Source organism: Copadichromis virginalis, linkage group LG12 (genome assembly GCF_057382275.1).
Source record: "Copadichromis virginalis isolate Kocher_CV1m ecotype Utaka linkage group LG12, C_Virginalis_male_GT1.1, whole genome shotgun sequence".
NCBI classification, from domain to species: domain Eukaryota; kingdom Metazoa; phylum Chordata; class Actinopteri; order Cichliformes; family Cichlidae; genus Copadichromis; species Copadichromis virginalis.
The window spans coordinates 10,517,472-10,534,373 of NC_140629.1; the positions used below are offsets into that span (position 1 = coordinate 10,517,472).

The following is a 16,902-nucleotide window of genomic DNA, read 5'->3' on the forward strand; positions in this document are numbered from 1 at the left end:
TGTCACTCCCAGGGTGAAGGTTGGCACATAATTGCGATCTCATTTATAGACACAGACAGACGATTTTTAATGACTCGTCGCAATTAATTACCATATTATCACAACCCCATCTTCTTACTTTATTGCCATCATGATGTACCAAAGTCACTTTGAAGACACCAACTGACCGTGAGCGGCTGCAGACCTAGTCCTGTCTTTCAAAGGCAATGAGATTTCAAGTTCATTGCAAATAACTGAAATAACTTTGGTCATGCTCTGGTCTCCAGCTACTGTTTTCCCCAGTGTGATTGTAACTAATCTAAATGACCTCGATTTGCGCAGCATTGTAAAATCGTAATCACCAAAGATCCATTTTGACAAAGCTAGTAGACCCCAGGATAGTCAAAATAAAACTTGTGAAACTTGTCGTTTTAAACAAACTGTTTTATTGTAATACAGTTTACAGAGAAACACCTGCTGTTCACCCAGTTTTAAACAAACAAAACAATCAAAACAACCTTAATTTACACAGGCATTCTTTAGAAGGTCAGTGGTTTAGTATCCTGCAATAGCAGGAAAGGGTGGGGGGCGGGGTTTGGGGGAGGTGAAAGGGGTAAAAACAGTAACTAGTTCTCTAGTTTTGGCCTGTCCAAACACTATTTTCATTAACACAATCATAGAGACCTTACTATGACAACTGGAATTCAATTGAAAATTGGCCTTTTTTAAAGTTTCGAGCATCACATAAACATTCTCATGTTCCACATATATGTACCGTATTCACATTTTTCAAAAACAAAGAACAAACAAAATGTTATCACCAAAGTCATTTTATACTGAATAACAGGTCCCGCCTCAGATTCATCAGAGAAACAAAACACGTTTTCTTTTCTTCTCTGTTCTTTTTTTGCTAACACAATACTGTGGCCACAGCATGATGCCTTCAAAGACTCAACGGAAACACCGCCGTCCACAACGACATGGGATGTAGAGAGTAAAATGTGTTTCCGTAGGTTTTTCTTTTCCTTTTTTACATTTTTTTATTGGGGGGATGGGAGTGAAGGGAGGCTGGGGATTATAAAGTGACACTGAGATGTGTTTAGTTGCACATGGACAAACAAATGACAAGTTAGATGGAGATATGTGACATCTGAAGAATCCGTTTTCAGACGTTCATATCAGATGGAGACATGTACAGAGCTGTACAAGGAGTAGACTTTCTCTGATAATCCTGCTGCATTAACACTTTTCGCAAAGAGGCCCTGATCCTAAACAAGATTGCATCGTACTAAACAGTCAGAATTTTTTGTCAAATGCCAGACATGGCATGGATATGAAATAGGAAATTGTATTAATGACTATTCACAACATAATGTCCAAGCTGCGCTCACGCTTTCCCACAAATGCTGCAACACAAGAGATCGGGGTCAGAATTGAGTGAGAGGGAGAGACTCTCTTTGGTGAACCTCGTGGGGTTTGATGCAAGTCCAGTTTGTAACGTCAGTTTCTGCACTGGCAGCATTTTTGCGTAGCCGTATCAGAGGGGGGAAAGGCTGGGATGGGTCATATGGCAGATTTAGGCAGATTTGTGAGGGAACAGAAAACATCGAGGAGCATTTGTTTCATGTGAGAACAGCAGGGCTCTTGGCAGTGGCTTTGGTTGCTGCAGGGTGGGAGGGTTTGGGAGTCCAGGTGGTTCATGCGGAGTCCAGAGTAGTAGTTGTTGTTTTGTTGTTGGTGGTGGTGAAGGTGGTATTGGTGGCGGCGGAGCTTTTCATATCATTTATGATCGTTTCCTCCTTCCCTCCAGGTTTCTGAAGTTGGATGGCCGGATCTTCATCTCAGCAAACTCAATTGAGTGCTCATGGCCTTTCCAGTGGAACCAGTTCACGCCCTGGAGAGGCGGCAGGCAAGATGTGCAAGTCAAAAACAGAGTGAAACAGAAGGGCAGTTTCTACCAGACTCATATTATGCACACTACCAATGAAAAGTTAGTCATTGACAACTGTTCCTTCTAAATTTAGATTTAGAAGTACATTTATTTTTATCAAAATAACACGAAAATAATCAAGATAATGAAAAACGATTAGTGGAGTCATTAATCATAAATCAGATTCATGATTTCTAATGTCTACTGTAAAATGCCTGGAGCACATATTCAGGCAGTTATTTTTGACCCAGTCAGAACCTTTGGTGACCCATTAAATGTGCAACAACTGTACTGTAGGTTGTGCTGCAATGAACTATTCATTACCTTGCTGTGACTGTTGTCTCCATATCGTCCCATCAGATTAACCCGGTGGCAGTTTTTATACCAGAAGGCTCCCTTATAGGACAGAGCGCAGTTGGTGACGGCAATGTCGTTGTCATGGTCATAGGTGGAGAACGGCCGGCCGTGGTGGTAGGTCATGGAGTCGCCTACAGAGGCCAAACAAGAGAGTCATTACATTTTTGCTGTGATTAAGTTTCCTGATTCAGAGAGACACAGCATTGTCTACACTCACTACAGATGAACACAGCCAGAGTTGTTTCTCCTAAGTCGCCACCATAACTAGGATTATGCATTTGAATTAAGAAGGGTAAGAAAACTGCAATCTGCAATCTACTGACATCCAGTGGTGAGATTTTACACATTGTACCGACGAGTCCCGACCTGACTCGTGTATCGCAAAACAGAGTGACACAAAAGCACACCAAGGCAGCATATAAACAAGGCAAATGAAGCCCATCTACCACACACAGGCTCCTGCATTGCCGCTGCAAGGCCAGTACTGGTGTCAAAGACAAAGTATCAAGAGACATTTAAATCACTATGCATAAACTGTAGAGCACAGATACTAGCTTTACCTGCTGTACCGCTGTATCCTCCTACGTGGACTTTGTAGCGGGTCCGGGGTTCACCGACTGAGAACTTGTCATACTGAGCATAGGCTGTATCTCCCTTATCTCTCAGGTCTACTCGCAGTTCGTACTGACCGCTGGCTGTGATCTTATGCAGGTTGGACAGACCTGAGTGAAAAAGGAGACAGCTGAACAATGGCTTACAAAAGATCCTATTATCAAACTAAAAGTATCATTCTACACATTACAAATGTTTAGCATTTAAATGACTACTATCTATGGAGCTCTTAGATGAAATTTATGCCTATGTCCATCCCTTATGCAGTAGCCTACTCTGTAATCCAAGCTCATTTTATGTTAAGGGCTGGACAACTCAAACTCCCCTTTCTGTAACTGTAAAGATGTTTAACTACACATAAATGTTTATTATAAAGTAAAAAAACAGCAACTTTTCTGTCATGTAACTTGTTCATTTATTATCGAATTACTTTGGTTTACTATGTGGCAGAGATCTTTACCAGAAGAAAAAAGATGTAAAACCTATGAACGTACAATCAAAAATTACATAATTTCTGCCAGAGCGGGCCAGATTAGAGTCTTTGCCAGGCCAGTTCTGATCATTGGGCCTTATGTTTGACAACTAACTAACCAAGTAGTGTTTTGGCCCACCACATACAAGTATGCCATCAACAAGGTTGGCGACATGCAGAAATTTCATTGTAGGCTCTACATAGTTTTAACAAAAATTAGTTTTAAAACTATTTAGTTAAAACTATAACTTGTTAATTAACGTTTGCTCATTTCCTATTTTACTTTGAATGCTAGTTTTCCCTTTTTTACTTTCTGCCCTTTCCAGCCTTTGTGATTGCCTCCTCCTCCCTGATTATTTTTACTTTCTTTTAATTGCTTCCTCATGTGTTCCATCCTCACCTGTTTCCTTTTTGCCAGCTTTCCTTCTGTGTATTTAGAACCGTTTATCTACCTTTGTCAGATCTTGCTGTTGGGACCTGAGTTACTTTCTTAGTGTGGTCCTATTACTCTGTGCTGTGGAAATTTCTGGAAATGGAAGACTTTCTGGAAGTTTAACTTTTTGGATTTTTGTATGTTTGAACCGCATTTTTGTAAATTATGTTTAACTTATGTGTGTAGCTATTTTGGACCCTGATATATGACCACGTCCTGTGTATTATGGAAAACTCTGTGGTTCTTTGTTAAAAAATTACCCAGCCAAAATTCATCATTCATGTCTCCAAAGCCGCCTGTGTAATTCTTCCAGTTGCGGAAGAACTCTAGTTTGCCACTTTGACGTCGGAGGAAAACCTGCAAAGAGAGAGAAAAACAAAGAATAGATTTAATAAAAATCTTGTTAAGGAAAGCAAATGGACAGTATAAAACTTGAAAGCAGTTCTCGAGCTGGAGTGCAGTGTTGGACCTGCTTTCTATTTGAAGGCAACCAGATGACCATAGCTGTGGTTGCAAAAAGATGTCTTAATATATGAAAGTCTAGAGGTAAACGGTTTTCCCTCATGACTGCTATAACACGTCACATTGAACTAAAAAAAGTCTGTTTTGTAAGGTGAGCTGCCATTTGTTTTTGTACCCATTTTCTCCTGGTTTTATTAGTCCATTGAGATAAGCACTTTTTGTATTTCAAATTCAAATCAAATTCAAATTTTATTTGTCACGTACACAGTCATACACAGTACGATATGTAGTGAAATGCTTGGACAACTGCTCGTGACCTAAAGAAAACAAAAAAGGAAAAGGCTATGAATAAGATAGGAAATAAATATGAAAAATTAAAAAGGGTAAATTTAACTAAGAAGGAATAAAATATAAATTAAGGTTAAAAATGAAATAACTGTACAACACAAATTAGAATGAAGGGTAAATTTAACTGGGAAGGAATAAGATAAAATATATAAATTAAAGTTGAAAATAAAATAACTGTACAACAAAATACACAATATAGAACTATATAAGAATGTATGAAGAAATCTAAATATAAATAAATATATACACAATAACAGCAGCTGTACAAGTATTAACCGGAAATGAAGAATATAGTGACCAGTGTTGTGCAAAAAAACAATGTGTGCAAAAACAATGTCCAGAAAGTCCAGTGTGTGTGTAAGAACCATATGTGTGGGTCAGTACTGTGTGGTGGTGTGATTGAGAGACCGTATCGCCTGCGGGAAGAAGCTCCTCCTCAGTCTCTCTGTGTTGGTCTTCAGGGAGCGGAATCGCTTTCCTGACCTCAGCAGAGAGAACAGTCTGTTGTTGGGATGGCTGAGGTCCTTCACGATCTTCCTGGCCTTGGTCCGGCACCGCCTGCTGTAGATTGAGTGCAGGTCAGGGAGCTCGGAGCGGATGGTGCGCTCAGCTGACCGCACAACCCTCTGTAGAGCTCGTCTGTCCTGCATGGTGCTGTTCCCGAACCAGGTTAAGATGTTTCCCGCCAGGATGCTCTCTATGGTGCACGAGTAAAAGTTCCTGAGCACCTTGGAGGGCAGTTGGAAGTCTCTCAAGCGTCTGAGGTGGTAGAGACGCTGTCGGGCCTTTTTCACCACGGTGTTGATGTGACAGGACCATGACAGGTCCTGCGTGATGTGAACTCCGAGGTATTTGAAGCTGTCCACTCTCTCCACTGGGCACTCGTTGATGACGGGGGTCTGGTAGTTCCTCTCCTGCTTAGTGCTGAAGTCCACTATCAGCTCCTTTGTCTTACTGACGTTTAGAAGGAGGTTGTTCCTCTGGCACCAGTTCTCCAGATTCCTAATCTCCTTCAGGTAGGCCGTCTCGTTGTTATCAGAGATCAGGCCCACCACGACGGTGTCGTCAGCAAACTTGATGATGGTGGTGGAGCTGGTAGTGGCCACACAGTCATATGTGTACAAAGAGTACAGCAGGGGGCTCAGAACACACCCCTGGGGGGCTCCAGTGCTGAGAGTGGTGGAGGCTGAGACATGTCCGCCCATCCTTACTGCCTGTGGTCTGCCAGTTAGGAAGTTGGAGATCCACTGACACATAGATGAGCTGAGTCCCAGATGCTCCAGCTTGGTGGTGAGTGTGGAGGGAATTATGGTGTTAAATGCAGAGCTGTAGTCTATGAAGAGCATTTTAACATAATTCCCCCTTCTAGTGTCCAAGTGAGTGAGTGATGTGTGGAGGAGATGAGAGATGGCATCGTCTGTGGAACGATTTGGACGGTAAGCGAACTGTAGTGGGTCCAGTGTGTCTGGTAGTGAAGAAATGATGAAGTCTCTGACCAGGCGTTCAAAGCACTTCATCACTACTGAGGTGAGGGCTACAGGGCGATAGTCATTGAGAGAAGCAGGGTGGGGTTTCTTCGGGACAGGAACAATGATGGACTCTTTGAAGCATGTGGGGATCACCGACTGAGATAAAGAGATGTTGAATATCTCAGTGAACACAGGAGCTAGCTGGTATGCGCAGTCTCTTAGGATACGACCTGGGATGCCGTCTGGTCCTGCTGCTTTCCTGGTGTTCACTCTTTTGAAGGCTCTCCTTACTTCATGCTCGGAGATGACGAGCACGTTTCCGGTGCTGGCAGTATCTTCCTGTCTGCAGCCGTTAGCGCCGCCAACACTAGCATTGTTGGAGACCTTAGCTGCAGCCTCGAAGCGAGCATAGAAAGTGTTCAGCTCGTCTGCCAGAGTCACGGCCGCGTTCGTCATACCGGTTGTTGGTGCTTTATAGTCCGTTATTGTCCTTAGTCCCCGCCACAGGCTCCTAGAGTCACTCTGTTGGAGTTGTGACTCTAGTTTCCTCCCGTAGCGCTGCTTCGCCTCTTTCACCGCCCTCCGCACGTTATATGACGCGGCTTTGTACGGGTCCATGTCCCCCGTTGTGAGTCCCATGTTGTAGGCAGCGGTGCGGGATCTCAGAGCGTTGCGGATGGTTTTATCCACCCACGGCTTCTGGTTGGGAAACGTTGTGATAGTCTTTGTCTCCACGGTATCATCCGCTAGTTTCCTGATGAATCCCACAACCGCTTCCGTAAACACGTTGATGTCATCGTCGGAGCTGTTTCTGAACATGCCCCAGTCTGCGTCATCGAGTGCGTCCTGTAACGCGGCCACCGATTGATCCGTCCAGCGCGCGACCTTCCTCTGAACCGGAACTTCCTGTTTCAGCCTTTGTTTATATTTTGGCATGAGGAAGATGGCGGCGTGATCAGATTTGCCAAACGGAGGGCGGGATTGTGCCTTGTAGCCGTCCTTGACCGTAGTGTAGCAGTGGTCCAGTGTCCTTTCACCCCTGGTGGGGCAGGTGATGTGTTGATAAAAGTTCGGCGCTGCGCGTTTGAGGTTGGCGCTATTAAAGTCCCCCGTCACAATAAGTGCAGCGTCCCGGTGTTGTGTCTGGTGCTGTGTGAGTGCCTCATGCAGCTCGCATAAGGCGGTGACCGTGTCCGCTTGTGGTGGAATATAAACGGCACTTACAATGACCGATGTAAATTCCCGAGGTAGATAAAAAGGTAGATAATTTTGGTGTGCTTCTCTTGGGCAGGTCATCTGAGCTTGTTTTGTGGATAGTTCTGTTTGTTTATGTGCTTGGTCTTAGCTCACCTTCATGATATTTTTATACTCAGACATAACAGTTTTTTGTCAGCCAAAGAAAGAGGTCTGCACTTAGTTGTTTTCTGTGGTCTTTCGGGTCTTTTAGTGCTGCTGAGCTGGCCGGTGCAGTACTTCTTTTAAAAATGTAACACATTTTTGATTTGGCCATTCCTACATTCTGCTGTCTCTCAGATAGGTTTATTTTGTTTTTTCAGCATAGCGCTGGCCTTGTTCACTTGCACTGACACTTGTCAGTCTTTGAGCATTCCAGTGAACAGCTACCAAATGCAAGTTCAGCACTTGGAATAAACTCCGGGTCTATTATCTGCTAATCTGTCATGGAATATTGAGGGAGCAGGTCTCAGTTGGCCATGAAACTGTTTTTCCAACCTCTATGGAGGTTTTCTCCTGTTAAAACCAAGTTTTTCCTTCCCACTTTTGCCAAATGCTTGCTCATAGGGAGTCATCTGACTGTTGGGATTTTCTCTGTAACATTGTAGGGACTTTACCTTATAATATAAAACACATCAAGATGACTGTTGTTGTGATTTGGCACAATACCAATAAAATGGAATTGATTTGAACTGAAAATTTCTGAATACAAAGTATGGAATGATGATTAATGATGATCAAATATGTGCCAGATCTTGAAAACGAAAGAGTGGTTGCACATTATCAACAAGTATGTCAGCCCGTGACTTACGATCCATCCGCCTCCATCAGTGCTCATGTCACAGTAGACTTGCAGGGGTTGGTTCTCATCTCCACCCAGGTAGATGGTGTGCATGCCTGATGAGGTGTCTCCATTCAGTAGGGCCTGGGAGCAATCCCTGGGGTGTCGGTACAACACGCCAGCTACACAGACACACACACAAAATAATGATTAAGGGGAAAAGATGCTATATAAATAAATAGGATTTTTCCATTCCAGAATTTCCTGTTTGCAAAGCCAGGATGCTGCAGAGAGGTTCTTTATACTCTTGTGTTTTCTTGAATTTAACATTTTCAGCCAGCAGCCTCAGTTCAGCAAGTAGTCTTGCTTCACAGTTCATCTAGTTTCAACCTCATTTAAAAACTACACTGTAAAAAAAAAGTAATATAAAAGTATTTTACTGTGTATTTTACAGTTTTGTACTGTTTTTCTGGAATATCATTAAATTTACATAAATAGACTGTGATTTTTAATTTAAAATGTAAATTAACATAAAATCTGTCAGTCTGCCCCAGGGCAGCTGTGGCTACAACTGTAGCTTGCCTCCACCAGTGCGTGAATGTGAGAGTGACTGAATAGTAGAATTGTAAAGCGCTTTGAGGGTCTCAAAAAGCGCTATATAAATGCAATCCATTATTATTATTTAAACCAACTGTTAACTGTATATTTCTGTACATCCATCCATCCATCCATTCGCTTCCGCTTATCCTTTTCAGGGTCGCGGGGGGCGCTGGAGCCTATCCCAGCTGTCATAGGGCGAGAGGCGGGGTACACCCTGGACAGGTCGCCAGTCTGTCGCAGGGCTAACACACAGGGACAGACAACCATTCACACTCACATTCACTCGCACATTCACACCTAGTGACAATTTAGATTAATCAATTAACCTATCCCCACAAGCTGCATGTCTTTGGACGGTGGGAGGAAGCCGGAGTACCCGGAGAGAACCCACGCAAACACGGGGAGAACATGCAAACTCCACACAGAAAGACCCCGGCCTGATGGAGGAATTGAACTCAGGACCTTCTTGCTGTGCGGCAACAGTGCTAACCACCGTGCCACCGTGCTGCCCTTATTTCTGTACATATAAGTATTATTATTCATATTACCGCATTCATTGATCTTGTTTATAGGTAATTTCATTGTTTAATCACTTTAAAATGTTCCTAATTTAATGTTTAAAAGCACTTGAAAAAGGCAAAATCCCATGTAAAATTAGGGTAACAAACTGTATTGTCATTAATGAAAATAACCGTATTTTTATGAGAAAGTTATTTTCTGTTATTTTCTGGTATTATTTTGGCGCCCCAGCTGCCAGAATATTACTGGGGTTTTTTTGGAATTTTTTTTTACAGTGTAACACTAACCATCTTATTTTTTTATTGTTTCCTGAATAATGTGTGGAAATCATACAAATTGTGAAAACATTCACATTTAATCAACCATCAGATTACAGAACTGAAAAATTGCGTTTGGGTTTTCACACTGAGCCAGTCGATGTCATTACAAACACTGCTGCTGTAACTTCAGACAGGTTAGCATTGCTCAATGGCTTATATTTAAACCATGTGACCACACGGTTTAAATAATCTGTCAGTAGGAAATCCGTAAAACTGATGAAGATGATGACCTCTGGCTGTGTGAAATGAAGAGTTCAGAAACAGATTGTAATTCCTTTAAGTCATCCTTTGGACCATGTTTGACCCTTTCCTGGAATTTATTTTTAAACACAGGCCATATAATTGACAGCCCTGATTTAGCAGCTTAATTCAGTATCTCTAAAACTGAATGTAAAAAGGCTATATATTCTATTTGTCCTTGCATTACTGATAACACTATAAATAGACATCACAGTGACTTGAAACCTTTCTAGTGTGTGCAGGAGTCTACTCACTGGTGGTGAAGATAGTAGTGATCACTCTGCTTCTCTTTGGTCCAGCGAGGGCCTGCAGGCTGACTGTATATTCGGTGGATGCTTTGAGCTGAGCCATGTTGTATGACACCGCAGTCGGACTCAGCACCACCTCCTGAAGGATGAAACAAACATTCCTGAACATGTTCCACATACTCAACATACAGTTGGATCGGCATTGGCCTTCGGAGAGCAGTATAAGTTGTGTACTGACCCGGATGGTGCGGTCTGCAGATTCAAAGCTGAGCATGTAGCCGGTGATGTCAGCACGAGGAGGCTTCCACGTCAGCATGGCGTTCTCTGTCTGGATGTTACTGGCTGCCAAGTCCTGGGGGGCATCCACATCTGAAGGAATCCAAACTTTGTTTACATTTGTTTACAGATTTCTACATAACTTCACAACAGTCATGAAGCCTTATTTGTAGTGCCTGCAAGCTAGAGCACAGCAGCACTAGTCGGTTCTTATGATGTTGCTCTCTCAGATTTTGACATACATACAGTTACAGTTATAATGAAGAAATCTGACAGACTGCTTGATTTCTACTAGCTTTTCCCATTTGTATTAGTTTAACTAATCATTTAAAACACCAGGGAAACAACACCTGTGATAAACTCTGTTGTAGTGGCTGCACTCTTGGCCAAGTCCCGCACAGCATAGACCTTCACAGTGTAGTGTGTGGCTGGTGCCAGAGAGTTCATCTCAAACTCCACCACGTTTCCTGACACACGTTCCATGACTGGAGCCACTGAGAAACACAAAGTACAGAAACCAAATCAAACTTGAAGGACAAACACCAGCAGAGGAAGTATTCAGCCTTTATCTGTCAACTTGAACATTAACATCATGATGAATAAATACTCCACTGAATTCACTTTAGTTCACTTAAAGTTGTTATGTACACTCTTTAAATGTACTTTAATGATATCTGTCTGAACCAAGACACAAGAACCAAACCTTCACAGTAAATCTCAAAATATTCATGCTTATAATTATGAGCGTTACAGAAATAGAATACTTGCATACAACATCTTTAAACTGGTTTCTTTTTATAAAGTCATTACTACTAGAAATAATAATAAGGCAGCAAACTTTCTTATGACTTATGTGTCACATGTTACTTTTTTAATATGCCAACTCAGTATTGGTACATTGATCATGTTGCTTTAGTATGAAAATTTGAACTGTCTTTTGTTTGAACATTTCTTTTGTTCTTGTCTGTGCTAAGTTGTACACACATAAGTACTTACCTAAATCTGCACTATAGGTGATGACATAGCCGTCCACTGTAGCGATGGCGGGCTGCCAGAGCAGCAGAGCCTCACTGTCCGTGATGTTGACTGCGTTCAGACCACGTGGTTTATCCAGAGCTGTAACACACAGTCACACACATACCATCTAAATTAAGAGTGTGAGCTGACTAAATTGGCAAACAAAACCAGTTAGAGAAAACTACACTAACATATATTATTAGTTATTTATTCACCTTTCAGTCACTTTAATTTTAAAACTGTGTAATTTTAAAACTGTATATACTGTATATTCTGTGTATTTATTATTTCACTCTTATTGCCTGTTCTTATTGTCCTTATCTTCAATGTTATGCTGCTCTGTTGTTTGTTTGTTAATTGCCCCTTGGGGATAAATAAAGTCTTCTGATTCTGATATATCTACAATCTATATAGATATATGTTAGATATATACATTAGTGTAATAGTAGCCAAAAGCAACTCATTTGTTAACTAAGTTTGTTAGTATTCTAGTTCATCATGATACAAAGTCCTAATTAGAGGACTTTGTATCCTGTTAATTACATTCTCTCTCCATTATATTTTAAGTGTTTTATGAAACAGAAAAAATATATATATTTTGGATGAGTCTGACCAACTGAACAGATTAATTATAGGAAACTTGTACTCGCTCTTAGCAAAATGAGAGTAAAACTCCAGGAGACAGCTTTTGTCACTGCATGTGTTGAGATGTTTCTGGATGTGTGCTCCTATTTAATAGCTTTTAATAGCACTATAGGTAATGACATACATGTATCTGATCACATAATGTGCTCTTAATAGCTTGCCAGTTGTTGTGGTACTACACTAGCATTAGTGGTATTACACAAAGGTACAGTTACACCTAAGTTATTTTTTACTTGCTATCGCTTCAACACAATACATGGTTTAGACATAGGATCATCACAATTGTTTCTTCACATTCCATTTAATGCTTTGGATAATTTCAGAAGGCTTGAACCTTTTACACACAAGAATCTACATATAGTTTCTTTAAAGCAAACAGTGGCTTAATTAGCGTAGCTTTGGCTTAGGCTAAAATTAACCTTAACTAGCCAGAGTTTTTAACTGTCTCTCTTTGTCTTAACACTGCAAATTTGTAAGGTACAAAGCCACACTACAACATCATATCATAGTTATAATATAGTGTCTAATACTGTTGTGGCCAACAAATCTGTTCTTCGCATTACGAATGTGTGTGTGTGTGTATTTTACCTGTGGTGACGCTGTCAGATCCAGGTTCACTCTCCCTCTGCCCCTTGATAGCAATCACAGTGACCTTGTAAGTGACTCCGGGTGTCAGGTTAGGCAGCACAATCTGAGATGAAGAACCATCCACTGACAGTGTCTTGGCGTTACCTGGGAATTTTGATAACTTACATCATTTTCAATGAATGAACAAACACTTAGCTGAAGTAGTGAAGTACTTGTTTTTCATCGGAGAAGAATCTTCATTCATCCCTTCTTGTTCTTAGTCATGCGGATTTCCCCACTGATGAATGATTTAACCACTTCTGTCATACCCATAATCCATACACATGCAGTTGGCCATCAGTTAACGTGTTACTTTTCCAAGTCATTTAGCAGCTCTGTCTCTATATTGCATTTCACCATCACTTCAAGTCTAACAAGTAAACATTTGCCAGATAACACTCTTATTAGTTTGCAGATAATTTTCTTTCTTTTCATTGCTGGACTTTCCACCTGTCTGGGCTGTACACTTCCTCTTCCACAGCATGTCTGTTATCCTGTCTCCCTTCTCTCTCCAACCAGTCGCAGCAGATGGCCTCGCCCCTCCCTGAGCCTGGTTCTGCTGGAGGTTTCTTCCTTTTAAAAGGGAGTTTTTCCTTCCCACTGTCGCCAAAGTGCTTGCTCATGGGGGGTGGGGGTGGGGGGGGGGAGGGGGGGTCATGTGATTATTGGGTTTTTCTCTGTATGTAATATTGTAGGGTCTATCTTACAATATAAAGTGCCTTGTGATTTGGTGCTGTATAAATAAAACTGAATTGAACTGACATTAAGTTAAGCAGATAAAATACTAGTAGGTGGATGGATTTTATATTTGATTTTATTTTTATTAAACCTTGCCTATATGTCTATATGTCTTTGTATTTTCCTACTATTTATTCTACCTTGTTAAAGTTAGTGATGAACAAAAGCCCTTTTTTACAGATACAGTTTTTTGTGGGAATTTTTCTAGGTGCTGAAAATATTTGAGTCTTGATCACTTATTCAGTTTTGAATTGTACATGCATCGTGATGTAACTAATTTGTTAATAATTTATTCTTTGTCACAAAATATACAGGACTCTATTGTGATAGGATGGTCAATTTTCTTGATTTTCAGTAGACACACTTATCAGTAGCCAACAGAGGGCAGCATCTGTCTATGTCTGGACAAAAGAGTTACAACATAAACTGATGAATGGACGAGCAATTTAAAAGCAGTGAGAATGTCCATGCTGGTTATAGTCATCCAAATCTAGGCTTGTTTCATACTGCTGTGCCAGATATTAAAATCTGTTTTTCCTAATGCAATCATGGATGCAGTTGATGGTTAGAGATCTCCTGTGTGCGACTTTTGGAGGATCTTAAGAACAGCATGTCTAAATGTTCCCTGTCCCACCGCACTCATAAAAATACTGACCTCCATAGACAGGTACGTAAGTGACCCGGTAGCTGTCCACTCGAGCTCTTGGGGTCACCCAGTGAACAGTTGCAGACGTGTCAGTGACATCGGAGAAGCGAATGCCCTTGGGTGAACCCAGGTCTGGCAAAGGGAAGACAGAAACAGCAGATGGGGACAAAGACAAAAACAGAAGCATCAGTCAGTATGTGTACTGCCTTTTTTAGAATTCTAAGAAAGCACTGTATAGAAGCAAATATCAATCAGTGAACAGTTTTGACATGTTCTAGTGAGGATTTCCTCCAACAGAGTGAAGAAACAGACACGAAAAAACACACAGACACTGTAGCAGGGCAGATCCACCACTGAAAGGCACTCATTTTAGAGCAGAGCGAAAGCAGGAAAGCATAAAAGAGAGTGAAGTCCAGAGACAAAGGGGGCCTGCGGAGGCCCGGGCTCACACAGACAGAACTGTTCCCAGTTAAAAGTGAGCTGCGGTATCTTGCGTGACAGACCTGAAGAGATTAACTTGCTCGCATTTCATGGTAACACAAAAGTGAAGCATGCGCCACGCAACCCAAGACTAAATCCTTTACCTCAGGGGGGATGATGGAGGACACAGGCAGCAGTTTTATATGACATGGACAACCACCACCTTCTTTACATAGAGACAACGGCACATGAGGTCAAGATATCAAAGACAACCTTTGGCAGGGGCATTCAGACAAGAATTAATAAAAGACCACATCAACACAACGAAAAAAGAGTAAAGCGCTAAGTACGTGTCCTGAGTGCGGCTCGACTGAAAATATGCAGTTTGAATGGCCTTCTCTGATACTTCAGATTGATGTACTTATGTGCACACATGCACACTTCTTTATACCGGATCATTTACTAACAGGCCTTAATACCACTTTGGGAATAGTGAAATCTCCTTTACCCTCTTAACATTCAGAGTAGGGTTAGGATTAGGTTCAAATCTACACCTCTACACGAATGTCTCATCTATATGGCATATACAAGTGATTTTGGATTTTTGACTTGCTTTTTAAGCTTGTGACTCAAATGTGAAGCAAATCTAACCCTATCCTTAGTGGTTAACTGGTGTACTGGTGGATGCCATGAGGTTAAAACTACAATAATACTATAATTTAATGCATCCTAAGTGTTACTGCTTCATCTCAACCATACCAAGTACTTTTAATATTGGGCTGATCTCAGTAAAACCCACGTGAAAGTCAGATTCTTATCCAGCATCAGCCTTGAAAACAGCACTGCCTAATCTACCTGGTTGTTCATCTGCATCTCAGGAGTACTGTCAGACATAAAAGAACCCAAATGTCTGTTGGAAAAATACTGTAATGCTTTGGTACCAGGTTAGTAGACAAAAAGATGTACTTTATAAAGGACGAAAGTTAGAACACAGCTACTACTCATGCTGTTACCACCAAAGACAGGATATGACACCATTCCACATTGACTACGCGGACAAGACGTATCCAGAGTTCCAGTTCACAGCTTGGGCCTCTCGTTCCATCTTTTCACTGTGTACCTGTTTTTAACACCTCCAAGAGAGACTTGGAGCGTCTTCCCAAAATGAGGCCAAAGATTTCAGCTTTGTACTCGGTATCCTCATTGAGATCTGTCATCACCGCACTTCTCTCCTCACCACCTAGCACCAGCTCTCTTGGTTGGTCTAAGCCTTTGGCCTGGCTGACCATTATGACAAAGGTGTCAAAGGAGTCCTCTTCGGCCATCCAGGACAGCTGAAAGCTGTCTGTGGTGACGTCGGAGACTAGGAGAGACTGCACCTCCGGTTCGTACTCTGAGTGACAGGGGTGATAGTCAGTTTGGCTCTCTGTGGAGTACTTTAAGATTTGAAGAAGATGGCAAACAAAAAAGGCGTATAACATGTTGACTTTGCAGAGTGGAAAGAGAAGAGTTTTAGTACAACAACATGAAAGAAACAAAATTCAAAGTGGAGTCTTTAGGGCTTATGTGACTGATCTGTTACATTTAATGGCAGTATTAATAAAATCAAGAAAAAACTGAGTCAAAACTGTGATCAGGAATAATTTATCAAGTCTGAGAAAAGTATAGATTACATATAGCTTTTATGGCCTTTAAAATACTGCATTTCCTCAGATGCGGAATTGAGGCTAACTCCAAAATGAAGTAAATCTTAATCAGTGTAATTTTCATCATAGAGAGATGAGATCCAATCAGAACAAAATAAATTGTGTAGAAAGCCACGAATGATATAATCTGAAGTAATCTCCTTGTACAGTAATGTTCGATGTACCTCTATAATCCTTCTCTGCACACTGGTACAACTCTTCAATTTTTCTGGAAAGGGTACAAGTTCCTGTTCCTCATGAAAATGTGACAAAATATCAACACTTGGGAGGAACAGAAAATTAAACATAAGGGCACATTTTACATTTGATGTAAGGAAATCCTATGATATTTAGCTGACTAAAACTAAAAGAATTCAGATGGCGAAAACCAAATCAAAATTTGCCGTCAAAATTAAAAACGATCTCAATAAATGTTGAAAAGTCCAACTTTACAGCAAAAATAAAAATCTCTATAGCCTAGTAAAAGCAACAATTTTGGTCCCATTTCAGATTTATGTTTCCAATACTATGAATTTCGAAGCAAAGGAAATAACTCAAAATAGCAGTGAAATCCTGAAAGTAGATTGAGTTGCAGATGTGCATACAGATGGGGTTGTGTGAATGTGAACTTGTAAAAGCCAAGTCAAGCAGTCATTAGCAGCTTCTAATAATGACAGTGATAGGAAGAAAGGCTGAGACACAGCAGGAGTCTACAGCTGTGGGAGAAAAAGCTCTGTTTCTCCTGAGGATGTGTTCGCTGCTGCTAATTAGTCAGAGAAACTTCCGGTAGCCATGCAGATGGATACACGGACTGGACAGAGCTTTTAAAGCAGCCTGGATAGAAG

The 16,902-nt window shown here is 41.3% G+C and overlaps 1 protein-coding gene across 4 annotated transcripts in view; it reads right to left on the reverse strand.

Annotated features, from left to right (window-relative positions):
- Positions 1-408: 408 nt before the first annotated feature.
- Positions 409-16,902, reverse strand: part of tncb (tenascin Cb) — a 65,132-nt gene continuing 48,638 nt past the window's right edge. For 3 of the 4 annotated variants that reach the window (XM_085474678.1, XM_085474679.1, XM_085474677.1), the window contains 11 exons: positions 13,962-14,084; positions 12,530-12,673; positions 11,276-11,395; positions 10,630-10,773; positions 10,242-10,372; positions 10,010-10,142; positions 8,107-8,258; positions 4,044-4,140; positions 2,827-2,988; positions 2,234-2,397; positions 409-1,873 (listed from right to left, as the gene is read on the reverse strand). In XM_085474678.1, coding sequence (XP_085330804.1) covers positions 1,763-1,873; positions 2,234-2,397; positions 2,827-2,988; positions 4,044-4,140; positions 8,107-8,258; positions 10,010-10,142; positions 10,242-10,372; positions 10,630-10,773; positions 11,276-11,395; positions 12,530-12,673; positions 13,962-14,084 — 1,481 coding nt within the window. In that variant the 3' untranslated portion in view covers positions 409-1,762. Of the gene's footprint in view, positions 1,874-2,233; positions 2,398-2,826; positions 2,989-4,043; positions 4,141-8,106; positions 8,259-10,009; positions 10,143-10,241; positions 10,373-10,629; positions 10,774-11,275; positions 11,396-12,529; positions 12,674-13,961; positions 14,085-15,492; positions 15,766-16,902 lie in introns of all 4 variants that reach the window. The other variant, XM_085474680.1, reaches the window with a different exon arrangement.